At 54.5% G+C, this 27,126-nt stretch overlaps 1 protein-coding gene and 1 long non-coding RNA gene across 2 annotated transcripts in view; one reads left to right on the plus strand and one right to left on the minus strand.

The window, feature by feature from the left end:
• Positions 1–297: 297 nt before the first annotated feature.
• Positions 298–18,993, minus strand: SLC26A9 (solute carrier family 26 member 9). The gene is made up of 20 exons (XM_036077234.2): positions 18,869–18,993; positions 16,183–16,322; positions 15,952–16,062; positions 15,130–15,305; positions 13,247–13,411; positions 12,521–12,673; positions 12,134–12,216; positions 11,232–11,379; positions 10,817–10,930; positions 10,544–10,621; positions 9,887–9,982; positions 7,912–8,018; positions 7,197–7,266; positions 6,968–7,060; positions 6,722–6,835; positions 5,830–6,111; positions 4,713–4,767; positions 3,447–3,592; positions 1,906–1,977; positions 298–709 (listed from the first exon to the last, which is right to left on the minus strand). Exons 1-20 carry the CDS (start codon positions 18,991–18,993, stop codon positions 662–664), a joined length of 2,376 nt encoding a protein of 791 aa, XP_035933127.1. The 3' UTR covers positions 298–661.
• The window catches only part of LOC144382621 (uncharacterized), a 44,802-nt gene continuing 36,027 nt past the window's right edge, over positions 18,352–27,126 (plus strand). Inside the window, exon 1 of the long non-coding RNA XR_013449940.1 lies at positions 18,352–18,529. This is a non-coding gene — a long non-coding RNA (uncharacterized LOC144382621). The remainder of the gene's footprint in view (positions 18,530–27,126) is intronic.

Genomic DNA, 27,126 nt, shown 5'->3' on the forward strand with positions numbered 1-27,126 from the left:
CAGGCTAGAGTCTGAAGTGCTGAATAGCCGTGGAGCTCCCAGCAGCCTTGAGATGAGGGGGAAGGAGGCACAGTCATCAAGACTAAATTCCTGGGGTGTCGGGAACACATGGTCCCAGGAGTGCACAGCCGCCAGGGACAGAGTTGGGGCAGCTGGAGGGGGCAAGCCATCGAGTCCTAAGCAAGTTCATCCCCGTGTCCTGTGATAGCTCGACACCATCTGACACCAAGCTGTTCAGGCCCAAGGGCCTTTGCACACTAGGTCAGCAGGGGCATCATGTTCCCTTCTGTTCTTGGCTCACTCTTAAAGGCAGCAGTCGGTGGGGGGGCCAGGGGGGCGGGGGTCCCATCGGCTGCCTTGGGCAGGGCACGGGTGGGTGCGGTGGGGTGAGCAGTAGGCTTCCTCATTCTGGCCAGGGCCCTGAGCAGCAGCAGGAGGCTGAAGAGGTGGTTCTCCTTGCTGCTGAGATTGGTTGGCTCTAGAGAGGCCAGGAGGGAGGCAGGGGAAGGAGACAGGAGGATGAGGCGGAGGGGAGGGAGGAGCTGCGGTCCTGGTGGACGTGCTCTCCTCTACCCGCCACTCCTCATGGCCCCAGGCTCATTCTTCTTGGGAGTCCGGGATGGCACGTGCTCTGGAGGCAGCGTGGGGGCTGGCTGGGCCCTCACAGGGCAGTCAGGGTCTCTGTGTGAAACATACTCCCAAACATCTCCTGTAAGGCCATGGAAGGACAGGGGAGGGGAAGGGAGAGCGTTAGACGCGTTGAGTTCACAGGGGCTGCAACCATGAGGTGACCCTACGAGGCCCTGGTCAGAGAGAGCTTCATGAGTAAGTGTGTGTGAGTGTGAGTGTGTACGTGAACAGGGGAGAGGCGGGCTCAGCCTAAGAGGCGAACTGGTTCGGAGGCGACAAGAGAAGATGCTTGGAATCTACCTAGAATCACCCCTGGAAGGCTCTGTGACCTCCACATGTCCCTCCTCCTTTTCGGCTTCACTGTCTTTGTTAGCTGACATGAGTGGGGAGATCAGACAAGCTGTAAAGTCCTTTCTTGCTCTGATAAGCTATTTGGGGGCCTAGCCAAGGTTTTTGGAATGTGCTGGGGATTCCACGGGAGCACAGTAATCAGCCTGCCAAATCTCTGTAGCCCGGGCTCTTTCCTAGTGTCTCCCACATGCCATCAGCCCTCCCAGAGACCCTGTCCGGAGGACATGGAACTCGAGCCCAAAAGGAATGCGAAGAGGTACAGTGAGATGTGATTCCCAGGCCCTAAGCCAGACTCCTCTCCAGCTAGTCATCTGGGTTTCCCGTAACTCAGGGCAGTGGGGTGGTTGCTAGTTTCCCTGTCAGGACGACAGGGCCCTGTGGGGATAGGGCATCTGTCTGTGGGCGATAACATTTGTATTCTTTGAATTCATCTGACCCTCCCGGAATATAAGTTTCCTGAGGGCAGGGGCCTCACCGCTGTATGCCCACCCTGGAACTGTGCCAGGCAAGCAGTCCTCACATGTCTGTTGAATTCATGAAGGAACACGTGAATCCCCCACGGAGCCTGGGAGGTGGACGGGGCCAGCTATCACCCACACCTCCCCTACTTTACAGTGATAGAAACTGGGGCCCCGTGTGTTATGTGTCCGTCCAAGATCACGTGTGGATGCGGCGCACAGTTAAGAATAGATGTCAGTTCTCAAGAACCTCATCCAGTGTCTCTCCCTTCCCCATGTGATGCCTCTCAGGGAATGAGAAGAAGTAGGATCTGTTATTACAAGAGAGATGAGAGAGAAATGTTGTGGCCTTCAAGGTAACGGCTCTGGCTTGGCCGTGAGAGAGCCCCGTGAACACCTTGGGTTTGGAGGGTCTCCTTCCCGCTCCTGGCCCCATACCCCCCATACCCCCCGCCCGTCAGCTCACGTGCTCCAAGTCCCAGTAGCTGGGGCTGTCCTCCTCCAAATCGTATAAGGACAGCTCCGGGTCCACTGGAGCCTGGAAGGGGGGAAAACAGGTGCAGGATGAGCTCCATGAGTGAATGACACAGTTTGGTGCAAATGTCAGCCTCCGGGTGGGCACCATGTTTTCTGCCACATGAGTCACCTTCTTGCTTCTTCCCTGCCCTCCCTCATCTACCTCACAAAATGTAGCATTGGGTGGCCTTCCCCCTTAGAGCAGAGGGGTGCATCTGGGACTAACCCTCCTCTGTGGACACCTTTGAGGCAGGGGAGGTTGGCCTAGCCGACAAGGACAATTGGCTGGCTGCCTGACCGAGGGGAGTCCATTTCCCTTCTCTGGGAATCTGTTTCCTCATCTGTAAAAGGAGGATAATCAAACTCACTTTGCGGGCTTTCTACCTCAGCATGCCATCAAAAAGGGGTGTGTGAGTGTGTGTTTAATTTATATATATGAATATATTTTGTAATATGTAAATATAAATATATTCTATAACATAAATTATTTTAGATATATAACCACAGTAACTGGGCATCATTTGTGCAATAAAAAATGGTGAGGATTCTTCTAGAATCTCCCTCTTTTTGCTCTGTGGACAAGGCTTGTGAGGCCAGAAAGCCTGTTGTTTCTGCACAGTTGCTCTAAGTGTGGAGGGGCCTTGTGTTTTCCTGGGCAGTCTTTTAGCACTTAGAACAGATGGCTTTACCTTCATCAGTCTCTTACAGCAAAGAGCAAATCGTTGCTCCAGCCAGAAAAGCCTTTCTTATGACCCAGGGCAGGGGAGGTTTTCTATATAAGGAGGTCTGAGGCACAGAGTCCTGGGAGGTCAAGGGCAGGGGCTGCTGAGCTGGGAGGGACCCTGGGAGTGGCGGTGGGGAGGAGGTGGCTGGAGAGGCCCAGGCAGGGACCCCAGTCAGGGGGGTGGAGTTTTTCTGCCTCCCCAGCTTTCTGGAGTCCTAAACAGTGTGATTTGTAGCTCATTTGCACACCACTTAGTGAGCTAGCAAATTAAATGTCAAGTAACTGAGACAAAACTTGGATCCAGCCTCTTCATCCATCACCAGTCTGAAATCTCTAAGCTCCGCTATATTAAAACGGGCAGGCTTACTCCCCTCCCTTTGCTCAAAGCCTCTTCTAGAACGAGTGAAGGAGGAGGGTAGGTAAACAATACCAGAATACTGGGCATACTCTAATACGCTTTGAGTGTTTGTGGACCTGGAAATTAATATTAATAAAAGATATTAGAGTATACAAAGTGCTTTCAAGCGACATGAGAGGCATAATTATCAGTCTTAAAACGGAGGCAAAAGAAAAACGCTGTGAGGTAGGTGATGTTAATTTAGGGTGCTCGTTCTACAGATAAGGAACTCTGTAATGGCGGTTTCAGAAAAGTGGAAGGATAGACTTGGTGTTGGAACCCAAAACTTCCCCTGTGTTCTTTCTCATGCCCCTGGTCCTGCCATTTCAGTGCCCCGGGGCCTTGGATTCCCAACGTGCCAGGACCTTACCCCTTGGAAGTCACGTCCTGGGGCCACCTCTCTGGCATTTGCCTGGGCAAAGAGGACAGCATCATGTATGCTGGGAAAGACATGGTTGCGCTCTAGACACCCATCTTCAAAGACACCGCCATGGCTGATGTCGTTGTACACCTGGGCTGGAAGGAGGAAAAAGCTTTCAGCAAGATAACAGCCATGTGGTCTGGAGCTGGGGGTGGAGGAAGGATGGTGAGAGGGAAGGGAAGGAAGGAGAGAGAGGACAGAGCGTTGTGCTCTTTGGGCCATCCAAAGGCCAGGCCAAGGCATTGGCCTTGCAATATCAATTCTGGACAGCAGAGGGCAACGTGAGCTTGAGGATGCTGAACCTTCAACCCAGGCAGAAGGAAGCAGTTTGATTCAGGGAGTCGGTACTTTGTGGGGATTGAGAGGGAAAGGCTGAAAACGTCCACGAGGAGGCTGCTGCCAATTCTACCCCTGGATGGTTCGTTCTTCCTCTTGTTTCTCTAGACCTTTCCCACAGCCTCCAATGTGTGGCAGAGCCCTTACTTTTACCAGATGCTAGAGATGAGGTCCTGAGGACTGTCCAGGGAGGGAGGAGTCCACTGACGCTAACTGCCATTGCAGATTCTCCCTCTGAGCAGGTTCCACAGAGCTTGGGTCCTGCTCAGGCTAACTCTGAAGTTGGGCTGGCCCCCAGCAGGGCTCTGGTTCTTTGCAGGAAGTGGGGTGCATGTGCCCTTTCACATCCTGTTATATGTCTGTGTGTGCTTGCCGTGGGTCCCCGTCCCTGCACTCGGCATCCGCACCGATGATGTGAAAGTCTTCTGCCCTGTGGACATGCACCCTTTGGAGATTGTGTGTATATAAAACTGTGTGCCTCTGTGTTCCCCAGAGAGCTACAGTGTGTGTGAGTGTGCCTTATGCTCATTCATGGGCTTGCAAGCTTAGAGAAGATCCCCCAATTCATTCAATCAACCCCCTAATTTAACATAAGTGGAAATTGATCCCTAGACATGAAGTGACTTGGCCGAGGATACAGGCAAATTAGTAGTGGGGCAAATTAGAATCCCAGTTGTCCTTTTTAGGCTCCATGCCCCCGCTCCCCTCTCACTCTGTTATTGAGACCTCTAGGGTATTTACACAATCTGGCCACAGTCTCTTCTGACTTGTGCTCGAAGCACTTATGAGCAGATAGTAGTTGGGGGGAATTACTTGGGTGCTCCTCCCCTCCCCCACCCACCCCCAACCTTGGGCTCCTCTAAATGTCCTCCTTCTCACCGTGGATGTTCACCAAGAAGACCTTCACACCGATCTTCCCGTAGGTGGAGCTCAGCTAGAAGTGTTGGGGGGAAGGGTATTGGGATAGGGAGACAAAAGGAAAGGAATGTTCTGAGTGGGTCTCAAAAGTGATTCACAAAACGCACTTCAGAGGGGAAGCCAAACAAGTAAGCAACCCCAAGAGTCCTGGCAGCCAAAGATAAAAATAGCAGCAAAGCACACTGCTTCTCCCTGGAGTGTTGGCTGCGGCTTTTCTGGAAAGCAGGACAGAAATGGGGCTTTGCCAATGAGGCGGGCACTTAAAGACACCGTGCCCCCTTCTTATGGGGTCAGATCTTTTCTCTCAGTAGCTTAGATTTCCAGATTCCACCTCTTTCCCGACTTTGTGGCTTCAGGCAGAAGCTGCAGGGGAGGATGGAGACCTCCCTGGACTCCGGGTCCAGGCTAGGGAAGCAAGCTGAGCCCACGGCTGGTGATGCGGCCTTCTGGGCACCTGGCTGATGCCCTGTGTATGATACTCAGCCTACATGCTCTCTGTACGCCTTGGGTTTTCCTGGACTGCCTTTCTGAGCCAGCTCTGAGGCTTGTTGATTCCCTACCATCGGAAGCGTTGCTGAAAAGGTATCAGATGGATGGATACCTTTATTCAAGTTGTCCCATGGACTGCCGATTTGGCCTGAGAATGTGGGGCACTAATATTATGTCTTCTTTTCTTCTCAGTTGACTGGAATTGACTGATGCTGGAGTGTCTGGGTGAGGGTGGGAAGGAACAGCAGACCATGAACCAGGGCCAAGCTGGACTCTACTCAGAAGACCCTGGGGTGGGTTCCTGGTGGCCTGAGAAGGAATTTGGGATGGCCTCTGCTAGAGAGGGGTGCTAAGGCAGGTGGGACAGCGAATATCCCTCTGGTATTCCTTTCCAGCCACTCATCATCGTGGGCTGTCTGGGCCTGTGCAGAGAGCAGCCTATCCTGATCATGTCTGGGGGAAAGCTCCCTTTTGAGCTTCCTCTCTCAGCTTGTCAAAATGAGGGCTCCAGAGAAAGGGAGTGTGGGAGAACAGGGGTGAGGGTGTTGGGGTGGAGGGCAGCTGGCACCCCCTCTACCTGGGGCCTCACCTTGCCCAGGGCTTTGATGCCCATCAAGTCCACAAAGCTGACCCCACTCATATCGAGGATGATGGTGTGGAAGGTGACAAAGGGTGGGACGCTGGCCAGCATGTCACTGGGCTCACTGGGGGTCTCAGCGGAGGCTGGTGGCTCACAGTGGGCCCCTGGGGAGCTGTCAGGGCTGAAGGTGATGTAGGAGACACTGGCGCCGTTAGCAGGAGTCTGGTTGTTGTTGGGGTCAGTTGGGGAGGCATTCTCAAAGTCCTGCTGGAGTTCCTGCAGGGACACAGTCTGGGGGGGGGGTGCGGTTTGCAGGGAATCACCAAACTGCATCAGACTTTGCTATAGTTGAGGCAGGGGCAAGGAATGTGCAGTTGGGGGTCAATAACGTCAAGAACATAGAGGTGGTGACTACAAGCCCCCAGAACCCCACAGGGGAGGCATCTCCCAACGCCCTTTCCTCAGGCAGGGCCTGCATGCTCAGTCTCCCACCAACCAGACAAAGTTGGAGGACCCACCCAGGAGAGGCACGGAAGCCTTGGCCCACTCCGCCGTGGGAGAAAGTGTTTTGGGAAACAATTGTGCTCCTTTTTACATGTGTGCGTGCCTGCTTGCTTCTCCCCAGAACTCCCACCCCCACATCAAAGCTGGGTGGGTACCCCAGCAAATTCACTGCTGCTCCCCATTTGGGGTTGTTCATAAGTCTATGGGCTATATTCTACCTTAGCCAGAAAATGAGGAGGGGCCATGGGAGCTCCATGGTTACCCCCAGGAGCTGGCGTCCCCTCACCTAAGGAGAAGACTGCCCAGAGACCTTATGTCTTTGCCTCAAAGGGTGCTGGGAGGTGGGGCCCCAGGGGGCAGGATCTGAGAGCGTAGGCTGTTCCTAGCGTCAGTTCACCTTGGTTTTCATAAACAGAGACTTCCTCTGCTGTGTGGGCATCAGCCTCCCCTTCTCCTGCTTCCTGAGGTATTTTTGCTTGGCCAGCAGTACTTTTTGGGGGTCCACACCTGTCTGCAGGGAGAGAAACAATAGCAGTTTGGACCTCCACCCTCTTTGGAGGTGGCCTGCCTCCCAGCCCCCTTTCTCCCATCTTCTGGTTACGCTCTGTTCAGCCCTTCTGGTCACCAGAGTTCTGAACCTTACCTTGGCAATGACCTTTTGCCTGAAGATCTCCGAGTTGGCAAAGTAGAGGGGGGAGCAGTAAGTGACAATCTTAACCCCCTCGATTTCCTGGACCTAGGACAGGGAGACTGAGCTCAGGTTGCAGAAATGTCTTTATTGGCTTTTTTTTTTTTTTTTTTTTAACTCTCCTTTATTTGTGTGTGTGTGGGGGGCAGAGCAAAAGAGGAGGTCGTAAGTTTGGATTACTTACCCTACTATAGGTCTTGGGATTAACATAAATGTCAGTGTCCATGACCTGGGCCAAAGTGTAGCCATTTCGACTGGGTGAAAAGGGAAAAGAAAAAAATAAGAACATGCTAATAGTCAATGGGCCTGGAAGGATGCTGGGATGGGAGATGGGGCAGAAGCAGGGTGGGATGGGGTCCCTTCCTCCGTCCCCGGCATGTTGTGTTGGTCTTTCTGCACTGGAGACACATTCCTGGTGGCCTGTGGCTGGGCTATGACTAGAAGGATGACAGGTGGGCCCTTGACATAGCTCCCAGCCTGGGGCTCAGCACAGAGAAGAGGTGGGGTATGCAAGGTGACAAGCTTAGGTGGCCCTGGTTCTTGGTTTCGAGTTCTCAAGAAGAAAAGACAGGGCTTCCCTCACCCAGAGCATCCTTCCTGCCCTGGCCTGAACCCTCTTCCTCTGGTGCCCCTGGCCTGTACCTCTTAACCTTTTTATAGGAAGGACACAGCATCTGTCCTCTGGCCTCAGGGGAGGGTCTCATCTGGTCCAGGGACTGGCAATGCCTTTGGACAGACTCAGGGTCTTACCCTCCTGTTCTCCTACTTTGTTGGGCCTCCAGCCCTCTGAGCCCATTAGGGCTTCCTCTGGGGATTTCAGGATATGGCGGTCAGTCAGCCCAGCCTGGGCGCGGGGGCCCCACTGCTGTGCCTTTGAGGCGGGGGAAGCTGTTACTTACAACTGAGTCTGGAAGACCACAACCAGGGCGGAGAAGGCGACGCCCACGGCCACCCCATATGGCAGGCTCAGGAAGAAGGAGGAGAGGAAGCTCACCACCCAGACGCACTGTGAGGAGAGAGATGTCAGAGCAGGCCTGGGGAGAAGGCTGCCTCTTTTGGGGGGTCTTCCTGGAATAGCCAAGGTTATTCTCTGTTTGTGCAACCTCAGACCCGCCCTCCACTTTTCATGGCATTTTTGCATTATCTTATGTATTGGTGCTCTGGGTATGCTTGCACATTTCCCTTAGGTTGAGTGTGGCGAGCAAGCTTGCTTGGTTTTTAGTAGACAACCCCAGCCCACACAGGGAGGCAGCATGGCGGACGCTGAGAGCATGTGGGTCAGGTACACCTGGGTCTAAAGTTTCATTCTCCCACTTACTAGTGACGTGAGCCAAGTTGCCTGATCCACAAAAGGGGAGTAATGATACCTGTTTCATGAAAGGATCAAAGAGCGAAGGCACCTAAGGGTCCTAGCCTAGTGATGGGCACCCAGTGGTCACTCAACAAACATGAGCTCCCTTTCTCCATCTTCTCTGTGTATGCCCAACACATGCTCAGTGGTCTTCCCAGCCTGATGGCCTGGGGTCTGGTTGTGTGGGTGGAGGGCAGGATTGGATGCAGTTTGGATGGTTGCCCCCTTGATTGTCCTTTACAGTCTCCCAAATCCCTCTAAAGGAAACAATTTTGCCCACATCCTATAGAGAACTGTGAGGTTCAGATGGGAGCCCAAAGCACAATGTAAATATCAGGGACTATTGTCATGGTGGGATAAAAGCAGATCTTTGGGGTGGGAATTGGAACATTATTTTCCCCTATCCTCATCACTCACTGGGGGACCCCAGATGGACTGCTCACTTCTCTGGCTTTAAGGATCTTCCTCGGGTACCATGCAGGTAACCCCAGGAGACAGTACCACGCAGAGGTTTGCCGTCTAAGATTTGGGTTCCAATCCCGACTCTACCACTTACTAACCCTGTGGCCTTTGACAAGTTACGTAACCTCTCTGAGCCTTGGTTTCATTATCCCTTTTTTTTTTTTTTTTTTTTTTTAAGTTTAATGTATCTAAGTAATCTCTACACCCAACATGGGGCTTGAACTCACGACCCGGAGATCAAGAGTTGCATGCTCTTCTGACTGAGCCAGCCAGGCACCTCTTGGTTTCATAATCTTGAAAGGAGGTCAGTAAATCCTCTCTCCTAAGTTCTGGTGGAGCTTAAATGGGGATCATTGTCAGAGCCGTCAGTACCTGGTGGCCTTAATACTATTGTCCACCGCGAGATGCACTGGGACAGTGACTAATCATAACAATCAGTCATGTTTGCTGAGCGTTGCATGGTTGCAGGGTGCTTTCCCATGTGATCTCATTTAATCCTCATAACCAGTGGGTGATGAAGCCATGACTGTCATCCCCATTAGAGAGGAGGAAATAGCACTCCCTAGAAATCTGGCAATTTACTCAAGATCCTGGTACACTGGCTTTAGGTTCTAGAGTTTTTGTTATTGTTGTTTTTAAAAACTATTTCTTTTTGCTTTTTTTGGAACTACAGATCATAAAAATAATCATAGATAAGTTTTACTGAACCCAGGACACAATTCAGACAACATGCTCTTTACTTGTATTATCTCGTCTTCGTCATAAACAACCCTGGTGGGTGGGTAGAGAGTATAAGATACCCATTTCTCAGATGAGAAAGCCAAGGCTCAGAGAAGTTAAGGGACTTGCTTAGGGACTTGCTGGTTTAGGGCCAAGCCATAGAGCCAGTGAGCCATTGAGTTAGGATGCGGACATAGGATGTCTCACTCCAAAACCTGGGCTCTTAATAGCTTGTTCTGCGATGAGGGAGGGATCACCGACAGAAAGAGCTGATAGGGCCATGGGGTTGGAGGAGGGGGCCAGGGGCCTGGAGGGATACCCAGAGGCCACCCAATACCTACACAGTCCAGCTTGCTCTTCTTCCACAGGTAGTAGGGGTCAGCGAGCTGCTTGAGGGAGTTCTTGAGGTTGACGGCTATCAGTGCTCCTAGCACAGACTGGGGAAGCAGAACGTTGTTCTTTCTCACCTGAGGTGTCCCCTTCTTCTTCCCCGTCCTATGCACCCCCGACCCTGGTGTCCAGCAGGACAGAGCTGCAGTTTCAGAACATCTCTGCTGGCAGAACCCCCAAATCTCCGCGCTCCATCTTAGCACTGGAGAGTGCAGGCGCTAGGCCGTGTGGCCCATCCTGGCTCTTCCCCACCCCGCCCCTCCCCTCTTCCCTCATCTCCAAACCACCTGGTGTCCAGGGCCTTCCTAGTCAGACACTCCTAAGCACTTGTAAACGCTGATGGGGGGATTGACCCTTAGGTCGGAAGGCTGGAGTTGGCGACCAGCCCTGCACTTGTGAGCTGTACCACCACAGATCACTTAGACTTTCTCAGCCTCAGTTTCCCTCACCTGTAAAATGAGGAAGGTAGAACCTGTGTTTTCTACTTCACAGGATGTGATTAGGACAAAGTGTGACCATGTGGGCACTTTGTAGAGGGTTACACAACACTTGGGGATTGTTTGTACTGGAGTCTCCTGCTGGGCTCCGCCTTCCCACTGCGCTCTTACCTTGGGGAGAGGGTACAGATAGGACCCCAGGACCAGCATGGTGATCATCACGACCAGGGACACACACAGGCTTGCCACCTGTTCCGAGAAAGGCATAGGTGTGACATTCTCGCTCTTATTTCCGACAGATGCCTTTGGTGGTGTAGAGACCGATGAGGGAAGAGGAAGTTTGGAGAAGCAGCTGGCCTGGCTTGCAGGGGCCCTGGGTTCTCTGGGGCAACTGTTTCCTTCCCCTCTCCCCCCTTCGCCCCACTCCCCTGGTGCAACGCTCACCTGGGATTTTCCTCCAGCTCCATCCACAGCCAGAGTGACAGAGAGAGCACAGCAAATGACGTGGATTTTAAAGAAGGAGCCAAAGAAGTTGCTGCAGCCCAGGGCAATCATCTCCTGTGGGGACAGGGGCAGGATCGGAGGCTGGGGCAGCGGCGGGGGGGTGGACGGGGGGTGGGCAGCGGGTATAGACCAAACGTAGTCATCCATGCAAGCTGGATCTTGGGCCTCGGGCTTGAGAATGACCCTGCTGCTAGAAAAGCCAGACACTCCCAACCAAGCAAAGTCAGCCTCCCATGGTCAGAGCCCCTCCTCCTCACTGGCAGGCACCTTCCTCACTGCAGCCCAGAGAGCCCCACGGTACACCTGTGGGACCCGGCCTGTCCTGCTGGGCCTTACTGGCAGTGGCTGGACCTACCTGGTTAGAATCCACGTCATAGCCGTGCTTGCTGGCCAGCGTCCGGCCCATGGCCAGGTTGATGACGTAGCCCACGATGGCCAGTGAGAAGGCAGTGCCCATCATGTCCTTCCACTGGGAAACCACAGGCAACACAGGACTGGGGAACCTGCCAGGGAGCCAGAGAGGAGGCAGGGCCCAGACGTGTGAGAAGAGGGAGGGCGAGTCCTTCCTCAACCCGCAGGGACCAGCAAGGCCCCACTGTGTGCCAGGGCCTACGTCCTCAGTATGACACCGTGGGGCAGCCACCGTTACTCCCATCGACAAGCAGAAACCAAGACGTAGAACCTCACTCGTCCGAGGTCCCAGAGCCAGTAAGGGGTGGGGGCCCTGTGTGTTCACGCCCAGGTTCTGGACTCTATGCTCATCTGTCCACAGATCCACAGCCACCACCACCCCCTGCCCTCTCCCCCTCCACCCTCCACTCCTGCCCTGCGGCACAAACACCGCCCTTCCCCTCCCAGGGCCCGGCGTGGTGCCTGGCACAGAGTGGATGCTCCATACGTGTTGTTTTGATGCTAATAGTTTCCCTTCCATGTGGAGGAAAAGAGCCAACGCATTAGAGCTGGCAAAGAGCCGGCAAAGGGCTGATCAGAGAGGCTTTGCTTTAGCAGCATCCAGTAAATGAGACTTCTGGGGTGTGTGTGTGGTAGTTAAGATTCACTGTTCATAACACATCTAGCATTGGCTGATTGTATGGCTCTCTTCGGTAATAAAGTAACAGAAACCATTCCCCTTCTGTCGGTGTCCCAGAGTCTACAATCCTCTTTCATAGAGGTCGTCTCATCTGGGTCTCTGAGCCCAGGCCTTCATGGAGGGGTGTTGGTAGGGGGTGGGCAGGCTTCTTGACCACCCAGACTCACCCATGTTGGATCTCTCCCACGATCTGCATGTGATACTTTTGGGGCATCTTGTAGCCCCCAGAGATAGCTGTTGCCACCACCACCTGTAAGCCCCAAAATGGAGAATGGGGATTGGCAGGGGTCTCTCCCAAGCCTCCCTCTTCTCTGGGGACCCCAAATCCCATTCCCCTGCCTCCTCGAAGGGGAACAACCCAAGAAGCAGGAAGAGTGGGAGCCATGTACAGAGGGATGGAATGGATTCACCCAACCCCCTATTCTACTGGCTGCCAGTGGAAGGGGAGGTAAAAGTGGGTAGGGGCTCCCTTGGCTTTGGCTGGAGCTGAATCCCATTTCTCATGGCCTCTCCAGCCTGGCCCCCAACACCCCAGCCCAGGGCAGGGTCCTTACCACAATCATCTCCGTAGGGATGGGGAAGCGGATCCTGTGCATGTAGCGAGCATTGAGTTCCTTCACCAGCACCAGGAAGACGCCACTGATGAGGGCGAAGATGAGCGAGGCGATGTTGGTGTGGGGGAGGTTTTTGCAAATGTCAATGAAGGTCTGGTGGAGAGAGCATCATGCTCATGGGCTCCCACCTCTTCTTCCCATACTATCCCCACCCTTGGGTGTCTAACCCCGTGGAAGGATGTCATCAATTCAAATGGAGGCACACCAAAGCCGAATTCAGACCCTGGTCACCCACAGCACCCCATCTCCCACTTCCCTCTCCCAAAGGGCATGCTGGGAGCTCATGCCGGGATGGGAATGCTGATTCTCTTCGTCTTTCTCTAGAAAGAATTCAAGCTCAAGAAGGAGGGTTGGAGATTAGACATAAGGAAGGACTTCCTGGGCAAGGAGGGGCTGAGGCAGTACACTGGGGAACTGATGGAGAGTGCACAGCTCCTTTTCAGTAGGGATTAACCATAGAGAACCTCAGCGAGCCCTCAAAGTCATGTGTTTCACCCTCCCTCCCAAAGTGGGAACCCCCTGAAAATCCTCTCTGAACCATGGGTCAACCAGCCCTTGCTTGCGAACATCTTGTAAGGAGGAGCTCACAACTTCTTCAAACAGTAACCCTGGCTCTGTGCCTGCTTGAGCCCCTCCCCATCTGCAGGGGTGTGCTCCTAGACTCACAAAAACAATGGACCCCGGGCCTGCGTAGGAAGGGATGGTCAGTCCAAAGATGTACTTGAGCACCGAGATCAGGATCTGCAGGCCGGCTGCCGTCATGAAGCCCCGGATGAAGGACTCGGAGAGGTAGATGGCCACAAAGCCGAACTGCACGAAGCCCAGGCCCATCTGAGAGGAGAGAGGTGGGGGTGGGGGGATGGCCGAGAAGGGTCAGTGGTGCCCACACCTGCCGGACCCAAGCCCAGGCTGGAGCTCCATGCAGCAGCCCCAGGGAAATGAGCCCTTTGTGACCGGCCCTCTACTGTGCCGGCCGACCCCGAGTCTGCTTTGGGGCATGGGCTTCTTTGTCTCTTCCTCTCTCTGGCCTCAGTTTTCTTATCTGAAAAATAAGCTGGGTCCTCCCCCAGTGTTTCCTCTCTCAGTAGATGACACCACCATCCACCCAGTGGGTGAACCAAAAACTTGGGGGTCATCCTCCTTCACCCGCACATCCAGCCTACCGCCAAGCCCTTTAACGCCCCTGGCCAAATGTTCCGTAAGTTTGCCCCATGGGGGGAGGGGGCCCTCTCTGTGGCCACCACCCTGGTCTAGGCCCTCGTGAGTCTTGCCCGGGCCTCTGCAGTTTCCTGACAGGCCCCCTGCTTTGATTCTTCTAATCCACCTCCCGCCTCTCTTCTCTATGGCCTGAATGATCCTTATAAACTGCTAATCCGACCCAAAGGTGCTGCGTAGGGGACAGACCTCAGCCTTCATTGTCTAGCCTCTGCCTACGTTTCCCTCTGGCCCATCCCCCAAAAGCCTCCTGCTGTCCAACCCCAAACTTCTTGCCTTGTCATTCCCTGGTCAGTTCATACTCTCAGGCCTCACACTTTGGGGTGCATTCCCTCTGCCTGGACTGTCCTTCTGTGCCTCATTCATTTGGTTCCTGGCCAACCTCTACTCATCCTTTAAGATGCAGGTCAAATGTCACCTCCTCTCTGAGGTGAGGCCTTCCCTGACTCTCTGCCATTTGAACATAGCTCTATTATGCGGCTTATCTCATGGCCTACAAGTTTATCTGTTGACATGGTTACTTCTTCTGCTGGGCTGGGAGCTCCTGGGGAACAGGGATTCTTCTCTACTTATCTTTCTCCTAAGGCCCAGCTCCTGGCTCAGCAAAGCAACCAGAAACATTAACTGAAAAATGGACGAATTAAAGGTGTCTTCTGAGGTTGCTTCCTGCTTTTGTGTTCCACCACTCTGTGTTTCCCTTCATAAAACCTAGCAGAGGGGCGCCTGGGTGGCTCAGTCTGGAAGCGTCTGCCTTCGGCTCCGGTCATGATCTCAGGGTCCTGGGATCGAGCCCCGTGTCAGGCTCCCTGCTCAGTGGGGAGTCTGCTTCTCCCTCTCCCTCTGCTCCTTCCCCTGCTCGTGCTCTCTCTCTATTTCTTAAATAAATAAAATCTTAAAACAAAAAATAACCCTCCCCCCAACCCCAGCGGAGGCCTTTGCAATTAGTGCAATCGATGTGGTGCAGGTGAGCCCGTGACTTGGCACAGAGGAGGCCGGAGGGGGATAAATAAGGGATGTTAGAGAAATAGGAGGACTGTGCTGGCAGAGGGATGGGCATTGGAGAGGGTGGTGGAGAGAGAGCGTGAGCCTTCCAGACAGTCTGGGACTCAGGACAATTTTGCCAGGTGCAGATGCTGGTCTTATGGACCTGCTGGAGGTGGATGAGGAGAGACACCAATTTTTCGAGGTCTTTTGTGGCCCCGGAATGGGGAAGTGGGAGGAGGTAGAGCCCTGAATCAGCTTTAATGTCAAAACTGGGGTTTGGAGGCAGGGGCAGGATGGAAAGATGCTCTCCTGAGGCTGGGCCCTCGGCAGGGACGTGGCCGTCCCCTCACCTGGATGATGGCAGTCAGGCAGGCCAGCGTCGCTGACACGTGCAGCCTCTCGGCCTCCATGGCCGCCGTGTCCACGTAGCTCTTGTTGGTGGCATTGTTGAAGACCCAGAATTTCGACTCTGGGGCCAGCTGCAGACAGATGTTACCCACCAGGATGCTGATAACGGCAAAGGTACCTGCAGTGCCCCCCCCAGCCAGCAAGAGTCAGAGGTTTGGACCGCACCCCTGGACAACAGAAAGGGGCCCAGGAGAGCTTCCCTGCCCCCAGAGGGATGGGTCCCCACACCTCCAACGTTCCTCTCCAGCAGAACAACAACCGCTCACACGTAACCAGGACCTATACTCTCAAGGTGCTTTCACCTCGGCTGTTAGTATTATTTCGTTGGGTGCATGAAGAAATGAGCTTGGAAACGCAAGCAGTGCCTGACCCAGAAATAGGCCTTGTGACCAGGCACCTTCTCTCCATGTCACTTAGCACCAGAGAGCTCCAAGTGTCCCTGCCGGGACCAGCCTGAGAGTGACTTGGTAGTTTCTCACGTCTGTTCGGCACTTTAGGGCACATAGTATATCCTGTTCTCCCGAGGCCTCCCCACATTCCAGGGAGGGAGACAGAACAGGGAGCGCTCACCGAGTTCACGGCAGCTACATGGTTTCTCTAAGGCCACAGGGGACCTGAGACTGACGCTCACAGTGACGGTCCCTTCGGGACCAACGGCACCTACTCTAGGAGGCTGCGGATGGAAAACACCCGAAGCCCCTCTGCCGCGCCACCTGTCCTCGGGGTCCAGGCCACCTTGCCTGCTGGGAGGGGTGAGGCCTTACCTGGCACCATTTGGTGTATACCCCCCAGGAAGAAGTAGGTGAGGAGGGGGAAGAAGGAGGAGTAGAGGCCGTTGACGGCAGGAAGGTTGGCCAGCAGAGCAAACGCCATGCCTACAAAGGAAAGAGAGATTGCAGGCTCAGGGGCATGGCTGGGTTATGGAGGCCATGGGGCACCGGGAGAAGAGGAGGGGGAGCAGCGGGCCAAGCCTACCTAGGGCACCGACCCCTCACCTTGTGGGACCTGGATGGATCCCCCACTGAGTCCGCCCAGCAGGTCGGGGATGATGTAGTCTTTGACCTTGTACTTGGGGAGCCAGGAGAGCACGGGGAGCAGCCCAAACACCACAGCTTTGATCTTGGCCGAGGAGCATCTGGAGGGGAAGAGGGCAGGCTTCCAGTCGGCACGGCGTGATTTGGACACTCCGAGTTGGGGAGGGCTTTTAAGATCCCGTTCCTGGTCATTCATTCATTCACTCACTCATTCATTCGGAATTCATTCAGAATTCAGTGAGCACCCACACCATGCAATATGCCGGGGACACCGAGAAGAAAATGCAGGGGCTTTCTTTAGAGAGCCATCCACATGCCCTGGGCTTTAGCTGGGCATCTTCTGGAGCTGGCTGCTCATCGGGGACGTCCACAAGACTTGGCGTAAAGGCATGGATTTGTGGTCACTTAGCCTTCCGAGCTGCGGGGTCCAGCCCCTATCTCAGATGGTCTGTCTCCAGTCTGACGGAACACAGGCCAGGGCACCCAGGTCTGGGCTCCTGCATCTTGGTGTACACAGTGGGTTGAAATTACTTGCTTTTCATCTATCGTTCTCACTAGACAGCAAACCCCACCATGGCCCAAAGTCTGGCTCTCTTGTTCATCTAGTATACCTTGTACATTGTATTGGGGTGCTGAGTAAATATTTGTTGAGTAAATGAATGCATGAATGAGTGAAAGCGTGGGCTGGTATTGAAACTCAGTCAGAGTAGGGGCTGCCGCCATCTTTGTTAGCACTGCCCCCCAAAGAAGGCTCCCTCGTCCCTGCAGGGTATGCCTCGGCAGACCCCCTGTCCTTCGTGTGTGCTGACTCCAGTGCTGGCGTTCTTCCTACTGCTAATTCACCGGGGGGTGGGAAGAATGGGGGAGCTGTTCGTTTGTCGTTGCAGGGTGGGGAAAGTTGATTCTTTCCCTGTTTGTTGAACACCTGGAGGACTTTTCATAGAAACTCAGGAGTGGGAGGAACAAGGGCCTACGGACGCAATGGTGACAGCTCGTGGATTGATGACTAGAAGGGGTGGGAGGCATTTGCTTTTCTTCTCCCAGTTGAGGGAACTCAAATACTCGGGGCCCATTTGGTGACTCACTGGCCTGCTCTGATTAGGCCTCCTTTCCTTCCCCGCACCAATTCCTGCTCTTGGCTGTTGTTCAACAATAGTTTCCCTGATCCTGAGTCCCCTGGATGGCACCCAAGACTGAAATCAACACAGACAATGCTTTGCGCCCTGCATAGAGCCTGGACAGATTTTCTGTCCCAACCACCACTCTGGGAAGGGCATCACCATCAACATCCTCTGGGGGCAGATGGGTGCCTCTCCCATCCTTGGGATGGTGGACAGGGTATTGGACTGGTGGCAAATAGCTTAAAGCATCTCTTAAGATTTGTCCTAAGGGAGAACCAGCCCTGCAGGAACTTGCTCAGGTTCGTTTATGGCAGGGAAAACTGGACTCACAAATAGAGAGCTGACTGGGGACGACGCGCAACTCCCCTGAGGGCTCATACCTGCCGGGCCTAACTGGCAAACCTGCTGTATGTCGGGCAAGGCAATCTGAAGCCCGAGAGAAGCACCTACACAGAGGCTTCAGAGGCCAAGAGGGAAGTGGACAGAGGGTTAGTTTTCTAGCCATTCATTCATTCATTCATTGAACAAATATTTATTGGAGAACCTTCTGGGTGTCCGGCACTGTTTAAGGCTCAACACCAGCCTCGTGGGAATTGTTCGTTCCCTCCATCACTTTAGAGTTTTAACCTATAATCTTTTCGGCCAACAGCAGATACCCTCATCCCTCCAGCACAGAAACAACCCAAACTTCCCAGCTTAGTTTGGGAACTAAGGCTGGCAGAGCCCACCTATCCGAGGAGCACAGCGGTGGGTATGGTGCCGGGACACTGAACCCCCAAGGCTTTGGCTGTAGCCTGGCAGCCTGGCAGAAATGGAGCCTCCCAGGAGAAGCAGGGTTGGACCAGGGTTTGTAGGGAAGACTCAAGTGGGTGATTCCCCCAGCCTAAACCAGTTCCACCTGCATTGCCACTTCAGCCATTGCCAGTGACCTCAATCCAGGTAACTGAATCAGCTGTTTCCCCAGAGGAGTGAGGAAGAGTAAGCCAGCCCACAGCCAGGACTGAGCAAGGTCTGCCAGGAGTATAGGAAGGGGGAAGGTGAAGCTCATAGCCTCGGGTTTCTGCAGGATGAGCAGAGATCATCTCATGAAGCCCCCTCGGTGGAGGTGAGGTTCTGCTACCCACCAGCACAGTCCCAGAGATCTGAGAATGGAAAGAGCCCCGGGGCTCTGGCAGGACCGTATCCTGGTAGGTACCCTTTAGGAAAGCCCAGGAAGTTAGGGGCTGCCTTTGGGCATTCTCTGGATCAGGAGAAGGAAGGAACATCTAGGAGGGAAAGAGGACAAAGGACACAGAGTGGTGGTGGCTTCAGATTTTTCTCGATCAGGAGGGAACAGGACTTTAAAGGAAGGGCTCTGACACTCCCACCCGGTTGTAGGATCTTAAAATCAGGGCTCCCAACCTCTCCTCCCCAGGGCTTCCCCAAGCCCTGTCTGAGCCATACCAGCACAGGAGCCATACCCCGGTGCAGACAAGATTTTTGTGGGGAGCAGAGGAAAGAGGTGTCTGGGCTCTGGGCCATGTTACCTGAAGGCATTGCGGAGTTTCTCTCCCAGGGGGTACGTCCGGTCCTTCTTCTCAAACTCATCATCAAAGAGGGTGAGAGAGTACGCGGCTCTGTCTACCACGTAGCGGGGCCTGGGCTGGCTCATGTCTGGGGCATTGACAAGCTTTGGGAGAGGCAGAGGAGGGGAAGATGAAGGGCATCCCTCACCAGCACCAGGTCTCTCTAGCTCTGGCCACAGCAGGGTTTTATTCTGGTTTTCCCCGCCCCCACCCAGCCAGGTGCCTCCCTTCCCGCTTTCAGGTCTTTCCACCAGACTCACTTCTTTTGGTGGCCTTCCTTCCCAGGCACTGATGATACACACACTTGCCCTGGCTGTTTTGCTTGGCGCCCAGCGTGTGGCCGGCACGCCACACATGTGACGTCACTGTTACCCCCGCCGAACACCAGGCAAAGAGGAGGTGGGAATGCAAGGGCAGGAGACGGCACAGCCGGATATCAGCCTGTGGGTCCTGTCCCCCGCCCTCAACCCTGGCCCCTGGTGCCCCCACAAGCCCCTTCTCCCTCCCCAGACCTCAGTTTCCCCAGCAGAAAGGCTCATAGCATTCAGCAAGTCAGCTTGGAAGAAATAGAGAAAATGGCCTGCCCGGAGGCAGGGGGATGGCTGAGGTGACCTCAGAAAGACCCTGCTTGAAAGAGACACCTAGGACTTCACCAACAGGTTTTCCCAGGGGCATAATGGTGCGTTTGGGGAAATCAGGATGGTCTGAACCAGCTGGCTCTCCCACGGCTTCCTGTGTCTAACCTTTTCCCCACCCTTGTGTACTGGTGTTTCTCTCCTCCTTGCTTTTTGCGCAACCTTGCTGATGTTCCAGGAGCTGACCAGGGCAGAGCTGAGTGCCAGGGCCCCTGAGGCCCAGAGGAGCTCCCTGTGGGAACCATCCCCCCTTCCTCCTACAATGACCGACTGGTCCCTCCTCCTGTCCCCTGCTCCTGGCAGCTGGGAGAAACCCCTGGGAGGACCTTGGAGGAAGGAGGGAGAGGGAGGAGGTGGGGCAGGTTTGAAGGAAGGAGGTGGGGAGTGTGGGTGGCCATGGCAGTTTGGCAAAAGATTTGAGATGGGGTTGAAAGTGAGAAATCACTCGGGGGGCTAGGGACGCCCCGTGGCTTCCTATGGGAGAACCTGGGTGCATAGGGGTTATCGGAGGGGAGCAGGCCGGTGGATGCCTTTTGTGGAAGAGAACATGGCAGAGAGATGGAAAGTACATTAACTAAGGGTCCAGAAACCTGGCTTCTGGTCCTGGCTTTACTGGTGGGGGAACAAACAACATCACCCCTCTGAGTCTCGGATTCCTAGTCCGTAAAATGGGAGTAACATATCTATCTCACAGGGTTGTGAGCATCAGATGAGTTATGGGCAAGAAATATTTAAAATGTACAAAATGTATTTTAAAATGTTTAAAATGTACAAGAAATTTTTTTTAAAGATATTTAAAATGTACAAAAAATTAGGCAAATGTGAGTTGCTATTATCGGTAGGATTGTACCCAAGCTGATGAAGTTTGGGCTGGTGCATTCCATTCATTTGGTCATGGGACCCCAAGGCCCATCAGAACCTATAAGCAGGGGCGCCTGGGTGGCTCAGTCGGTTAAGCGTCTGCCTTCAACTCAGGTCATGATCCCGGGGTCCTGGGATCGAGCCCCACATTGGGCTTCCTGCTCAGCGGGGAACCTGCTTCTCCCTCTCTCTCTGCCCATCCCCTCTGCTCATGCTCTCTCTCTCTCTCTTTCTCTCTCTCTCTCTCAAATAAATAAAGAAAATCTTAAAAGAAAAGAACCTATAAGCAAGGGCTGGATGCCTGGCAAACCCCCAGGGTGATATCCAACTGGGAGGGGGCAGGAATTTGAACCTGCCCACAGCGCCTATGCCCAGCCCCTGGCCAGGCACTTCGTACGTACTCACCAAATGTTTGTGGAATGAATCAATAAATGGTGTTTTGGACAAGACATGGGCAGAAATGAGTAAGAGCAATGGCATGGGAGACATTTCAGTGGGAGAAGTGCGAGACAGAGTGACGTAAGGAAAGCCAGCACACGTGTTAGAGCCAGAATGATCTGGGTTCAAAGATTCAGTTTCTTCATCTGTAAATGGGGATAATAAGAGTCCTGGGTGGTTGTCATGAGGATGAAATGAGACTGTGTGTGTGAAGTGGCTGGGCTTCCCAGGCCCCTAGTAAATGGTAACGGTGATGACTACTATTATTAAGATGGGAGGCTGCTTCCTTCCAGCCCTTCACCCTTCAGTGAGGCAGGTGCCCTTGCTCCTCCTTCTCCTCCCCACCCTCTCCAGGGGCTGCAAGAGTCTAGCTTTCCAGTGGCTTCCCTGGCTGGCCCTTTGGGAGCAATGAGTGGGGAGCATGACCGTCCAGAGGAACCAGAGCTCCAGCCTGGCTTGGGAGAAGGACTTGGGGTCTGTCCCTGGCCACTGAACAGACTGTCTGCAAGGGAATAGCCAAGATGTTGAAGGGGGGCTGGACCCGAAGAGGGAGCCCCTTGGAAGAGCCCCTTGGAAGAGGGGGTGATGGGAGATCTTGCTTCCGGGCCCCTGGCAGGTGGTGGATGGCCCCTGAAACCCCTTCCCAGGCTGCTTTCAAAGGTTCTAAGTCCTAGCAGTGTGTTTGTGGGGGAGGGGGTTAACATCTGATTTCACAGAACCCTGCTAACCCAGCGCCCCCTCACTTCCCCATTTCCTCAGTGGGATCTGCCTCCCTGTCACCCAGGCTACCCTCACATTTGTCCCTGCCCTTTCTCTCCCCACCCTGGCCTCCATCTTCAGCTGTTCCTCAAATGTCACTGCTATTTCTTTCCAGTGTCCCTCCTGTCCCTCACCCCCTCAGCTCTTATCTCACACCTGGACTATTGCATTAGTCTTCTGACTGATTTCCCTATCTCCAGCCTACACCTCCTGATCAGAAACCCTCAGCCTCCTCATTTCCAGGAGGATCAAGCCCAAACTCCTTATTTCTGCATGTTTGTCCTTTCGTCATCTGGCCCTGTTTTGGTGGAGTTGGTAGAATCGTTGGCTGGGTCCCCTGGCACCGTTCAGCACCCCCAGACAGGCTCGGCTCTGTTTCACCCCTGTGCTCTGTCCACACTTTTCTCCTTACCTGCCATGCCCTGACTCATTTTGCCTCCTTAGACCTGCCCATCCTTAAGACCTGCTGACGTTCCTCCTCCTCCCCTCCTCTTCCCTCCCTCTCCCCTTGGCCTTGCCCTCTTCCCCTCTTCTTCCTCCTCCTCCTCCTCCTCTTCTATGAAGCCTTTCTTGACCACCCTGGCCTGGGATCTCTTTTTCTCCTCTGACCTCCCTTTCTTTGAGCCTCTCCAGCCTGCACACCAATGTTGGCTTTGGCCACTCTCGGCTGTCACTTCCAGGGAAGGGAGGGAGGCAGGGGGGCGGCGGCGGCGGTGGAAATCCTTCTGGGAGGGGGATGACCCAGGACTGTTTCTGCCCCAGTGGCAGGCTTCCTACAGATGGGGACCAGATGCTAGGGGAGTTCCTGCTTACACAGGCGAACCAAGAAGAAAAAGCTCCCTTGCTTTACTGGTATGCAAAAATCTGCCTGTTCCCATATGTTCTGCCCGGTTCATTCTAGAAAGAGGGTGTTGAAGGGGAGAAGGCTCTGGGAGTTCTCCCAATCCTGAGTTTGTACCACACAAAAGAAGGTGAACCCAGCAGCCAGCTCGACTCAGGAAGTTAAGTCTAGAAGGGAACTTACGTCCGAGGCTGGTCTAATCCTCTCGTTTTGTGGATAAAGAAACCGAGTCTTAGAGGGAGGTGGTGTGGGGATTCGAACGGGGCCTTTGGCTCCATCTTAATTGCTCCTGGTGGGTCCCAGACCTTCTAGGGCTGACCCCGCTCTCGCTCTCTGGGGGTTGTCCCCTCAGTGGCATCCAGAGTACCCCTTTCGGACCGCCCTGGGACCTTCTGCCCTGGCTGATGTGACAGGACTCCTGGGTGCTCCCTCTCCTCCCGGGAGCTCTGCAGGGGCCCTTGGCTTTCCCAGGACCATGACAGACAGAGTGGCGAATGTGCAGCCGCTGGAGCTGCCCCAGCACCTGGTGAGGAGGTGCCCTGGTCACACTTCCTAATTCCAAGAATAGGGTTGAGGTGGGGTGGGGCTTAGGAGGGGCCAGTTCTGTCGGCTGAGGGGGAGCGGGGGATGGGAGACGCCAGGTGGCACCACCGCTTGGAGCCGGCTCTGGGGCTCTCGGAGAGTGAAGGGGCTCCCAAGGACCCCCGGAGAGGGCTCCTACAATGCTAGGTTAGGGGAAGGTGAAAGAGGGAGCAAGAAAGGGAGAGGTATAGGGGCTGTGAAGACTTGATCCCTAGTTAAACAAACACAGCCCTGCCGAGTGATGTCAGCATCGCTGAAAAAAGTCGAGTGCTCTCTACGGCCATAGGTGTGGATGGAGGAGCGCTGCCTCTCATCAAACAGTGTCAGCCCCTCTCCGCCTCCCATCCCCCACCGGATCAGGGATAAATAGCAGGTGCCATGTGACAATATTGAGGAACAAAAGGGTGCCCCTGCCGCCTCCCCCTCTGTGGAGGGAAGGAGGGGCGGTCCCGATTTGCTGGAGAGACCTGGCTGGGGTGGGGGTGGGGGGGCTGTGGGGCTTAAGGGAAGTAGAGGGCCAGAAGGAAAGTGCACGCAGGGGGTAGGAGAGGTGGGCGTGTGGACAATTTCCAAGGCTTGGCAGGGAAATGGGGTCACATCTGGGGCAAGGGGAATTCAGGGGTTTTGCGGAGCTAAGGAGCTGGTGGGGAACAAAGGGGAAATAGACTCTGTGTGTGTGTGGGGGGGTGGTATGGGTTGAGTAGACCTCCTCCTGGGCTTCTCCGGGGCCCCTCATCAGGATCCTAATTCCCCCCTGCAGTGAATTCATACAAAAGAAAGCCCACTGGTATCTCTTCCCAGGCGTATTTCTGACTAGGTCTGTCTACATCAGTAGAAAACTGTGGGCAGAGATGGGCTTGCCCGAGTTAATGCATAGAAAGGCTTGGAATGATGCCTGGTGAGCATGCAACAAATTCTGACTGTGTTATTATTATTATTGCTTTGATTACTCTGGAGGATATTCTTCCTTTCTCTGCAACCTCGGGCAGGTCACTCTGCCTTTCTTGGCCTTTCTTTTCCTAACTGCCCCCCCTCCCCACACACCCAGTCCACCCCTCCCCTCTTCATGCCCTTGTCCCTCTAAAATTTCCCAGAACTGGTGAGAAGAAAAGCAGAACATCTCTTTAGATGAGGGCAGGGAGCAGGGAGGCAAAGAGCCATCTGTGGGGTTCTGGTCCGGTCTGGAGGTGATCCTGTCATTGTGGGTCAGGCTGACTTCCTCCTCAGCCCTGCTGTGTGTGTGTGTGTGTGTGTGTGTGTGTGTGTGTGTGTGTGCGCGTGCGCGCGCGTGCGCAGTGGCGGTGGGGGAGGGGGTCTTTGATGGGCACCTGTGCCAGGTACCGGAGCAGCCCCAGCATGGCCACCTCACCCTGGCATTCTTATCGCTTGTCCTGACCTGGGCGGTCGCTGTGTTCTGGGGAAAGGAAAGGTCACTTTGAGGTTTTGCCTTTGCTTTAGCTGCTGGTTGCTTCCCGCCTCATCCAGGGCAGGAGGCCCAGGGAAAGTGCCATCTCTGAGTGGCTGGTGGGTGGGGTGGGAGCTGGGGATGGGATGGGAGGGTTGACGTCTCAGCGGGGGACTGTGTCCCTGGCAGGAGAGGTGAGGGTATAGAGGCTGTAGGTCTCCAAGGCATTTTTATCAATATCTTTTTATTTCTATTGCCCCCCATGTTTCTTGGGCAAATTTCTCACCCCCTTTTCACCCCAGCATAATTTCTTCATCAGTCACTTGAAGGGGAAGATGAGATTGAGTCCCTGAGTTGCCTTCCTGCTCGCTGGCTGTTTGAGGGACTGGTGCTCTTGCAGGGGAGAGATTCACTGCTATCACCCCCAAATCCCACTCCTTATCTCTACGCCCACCCTCCCCTCCTTCTCTGCTCTCTCTGCTGGGGACAAGGATGGGTGCTGGGCTGAAGAAACAAGCTCCAGCAAAAGAGATTGAGGTCAGCTTTGAAAAGCACTTTCCAGCAGGGAGACCTGACCAAGGTCATGGGATCCCTGCAACAGACACTTAACATAGACTCCTAGAGGTCTGCAAGGAGAGTAGGGTTAGTCTTACTTGGAAGTGGGCAAGTGGACAAGGAGACCAGTGAAGGACCCTGAGGGTCTCGTTCAAGGAATCCGGAGCTTAGTCAGCACTGAACTGGTCCCTCCTTCCATCAAGGAGCTCGCTGGTGTCGGACTCTGGTTGTTTGGTTCAGTTCAACACACACTCTCTAAACACTGATTATGTGCCAATCTCTGGGAAGACTCTGGACATTAAGAGATAAAAAAGAGTCCATCTCTGCCCCCAGGGATTTATACAGATGAGCATTTAGAACAGTCGTCCAGGCCTGGGAAGTGCCCGGAAGAGGCCATTATGGTGATGGAGGAGGTGTGCGTGTTGGTCTCCATGCTGCCTGAGGAGGGTTTTGCCAGGTTCTGAACACCCGGACTGTGGGGCTCTGGGTGTGGGGAGGGAGTGGGAAGGACTGTGAGGCTCTGGGAGAGGGTTGTCTGTGTGAGTGAAGCCATTCGGGGGGGACAGCCCTTTCTTCGTCTGCCCTACTCGGGGCACTCTCCCACTCCGAGGGGCACACTCTGAAAGTGGGTCTTCCTCCTAGTGCCTCAGATCCAATGGGGCCAAGTATAAGTGGGGAGTTTATGCTAGAAAGAGAAAAGATTTGCTTGCCCTAGACTGGGGACCTCACTGGCTGACTTTGAGGAATGGGGGCACTGTCTGAGGGTGACTTGGGACCCCTCACAGCCTCAGGATGAGAAGTTAGGAAGCTGGGAGCTGGCGGAGCTGGCGCAAACCACTGTCCTGACCCCAACCCTCTTGTGTTGAAGCATTTGCCCGGGAGCCCCGGTCCCCTGGGTCCTGTTCCCCCCCGGACTGATGGAGCTATGCCCTTGTTGACCGTCTCCTAATCCTTCCTTCCCTTCCTTCCGCCTCCAACAACCTCTCAGGATTAATGGGAACAAATGGGATTCCATGCCACCCATACAAGTGCCCTGAACTGGTGGAGAGGTGAAGGAGTAAAAGAGAACATCTGGGGGCAAAAGGAGGGGGAGACAGCCACACAGAGCAGGCTGGTGAGCCAAGCAGTAAGAGCATTTTGCTTCCAAGACTTGAAAAGAGGGGAGAGGTGCAGCCGGCAACTTCAAAGGCTGGTGCCCCGAGGAAGAGCCAATATTTTTGTTCTTTCCTTTGCAAAGGAAAGCAGCCCTTTGCAAAGGAGCTAGCCGTTTCCCCTCACTCTGTTTTGGGGTTCGGCAGACCTCCTCCGCTAGAGCTTCCATCCTCTGAGCCCCGTTCAGCCTCCTGCCCTGCAGCTGAGGTCCTTCCACGGAAGGGAAGACCCCGTGGGCTCCTTAGAGGTGAAGGGCTGCGGGCTGCTCTCAGACTCAGGGGCTGCAGCGGCTTTCCCACGTGGGCTCAGGTTGATAAACAGCCCACCCCCATGACCGGTGGGCTCCTGTCACCCCTCGTCTCCGTGTCCCCGCTGCCCACCCTCTTCAAGGGATGACCCCCAACCCCATGGGGGGGTGTGGGGCTTACCGGTGGGTGAGAGGAGCCGGCCGGGCAGGGCTGCAGGTGTGACTGGGGGTCAGGTAGCCGAAAGGTGTTCCGAGGTGTGCAAAAGGGCTCTGCTCAAATAATCCAGGGAGGCGTTTATAAATAACTTCACCTCAGGGCCACGGGGTGAGCCCCGGCTTCTGATTGGCTCCGAGGGGAAGTGGTTTTGAACACTACACCCTAGCTAAGCCTGGGGAGATAGGAAAAGGAGATAAGGGGAAAAAGTTCCTAAATGAACAGCCCTTTTTTTGTTTTACCTGAGGAGCAGAGCTGTTTGATGGGAGCTTGGCACTTCCTAAATCCACCCCGAAGACAATAGGTCACATTCAGCGGGGCCCCTGCCCCACAGGCTCCCCCAAGGCGGCCGGCCGAGGCTAAGGAGGGGACAAGGCAGACCCCTCTCTGAGCTTGCTGTCCTGCTGCTCGTAGGGCTGGGGTCAAGCCAAAGAGCCTCTTGGACAATGGAAGCCATTGAGGCCACCTGAAGGGTGGGGTCCTGGGACTGCTTGCTTTGAAGAATGGAGAGCTGGGTGGGTGCTGGGGGG

This window comes from Halichoerus grypus, chromosome 7, assembly GCF_964656455.1.
Source record: "Halichoerus grypus chromosome 7, mHalGry1.hap1.1, whole genome shotgun sequence".
NCBI classification, from domain to species: Eukaryota; Metazoa; Chordata; class Mammalia; order Carnivora; family Phocidae; genus Halichoerus; species Halichoerus grypus.

What these genes read in the sequence shown, in the direction of transcription:
- SLC26A9 (XM_036077234.2), bottom strand. Translation starts at nt 18,993, where the DNA reads ATGAGCCAGCCCAGGCCCCGCTACGTGGTAGACAGAGCCGCGTACTCT. An exon ending in ATGACGTGGATTCTAACCAG is followed by an intron (nt 10,931 to 11,231) that starts GTAGGTCCAGCC and finishes CTGTCCCCACAG; the next exon opens with GAGATGATTGCCCTGGGCTG. An exon ending in ATCCCAAGACCTATAGTAGG is followed by an intron (nt 7,061 to 7,196) that starts GTAAGTAATCCA and finishes TCCCTGTCCTAG; the next exon opens with GTCCAGGAAATCGAGGGGGT.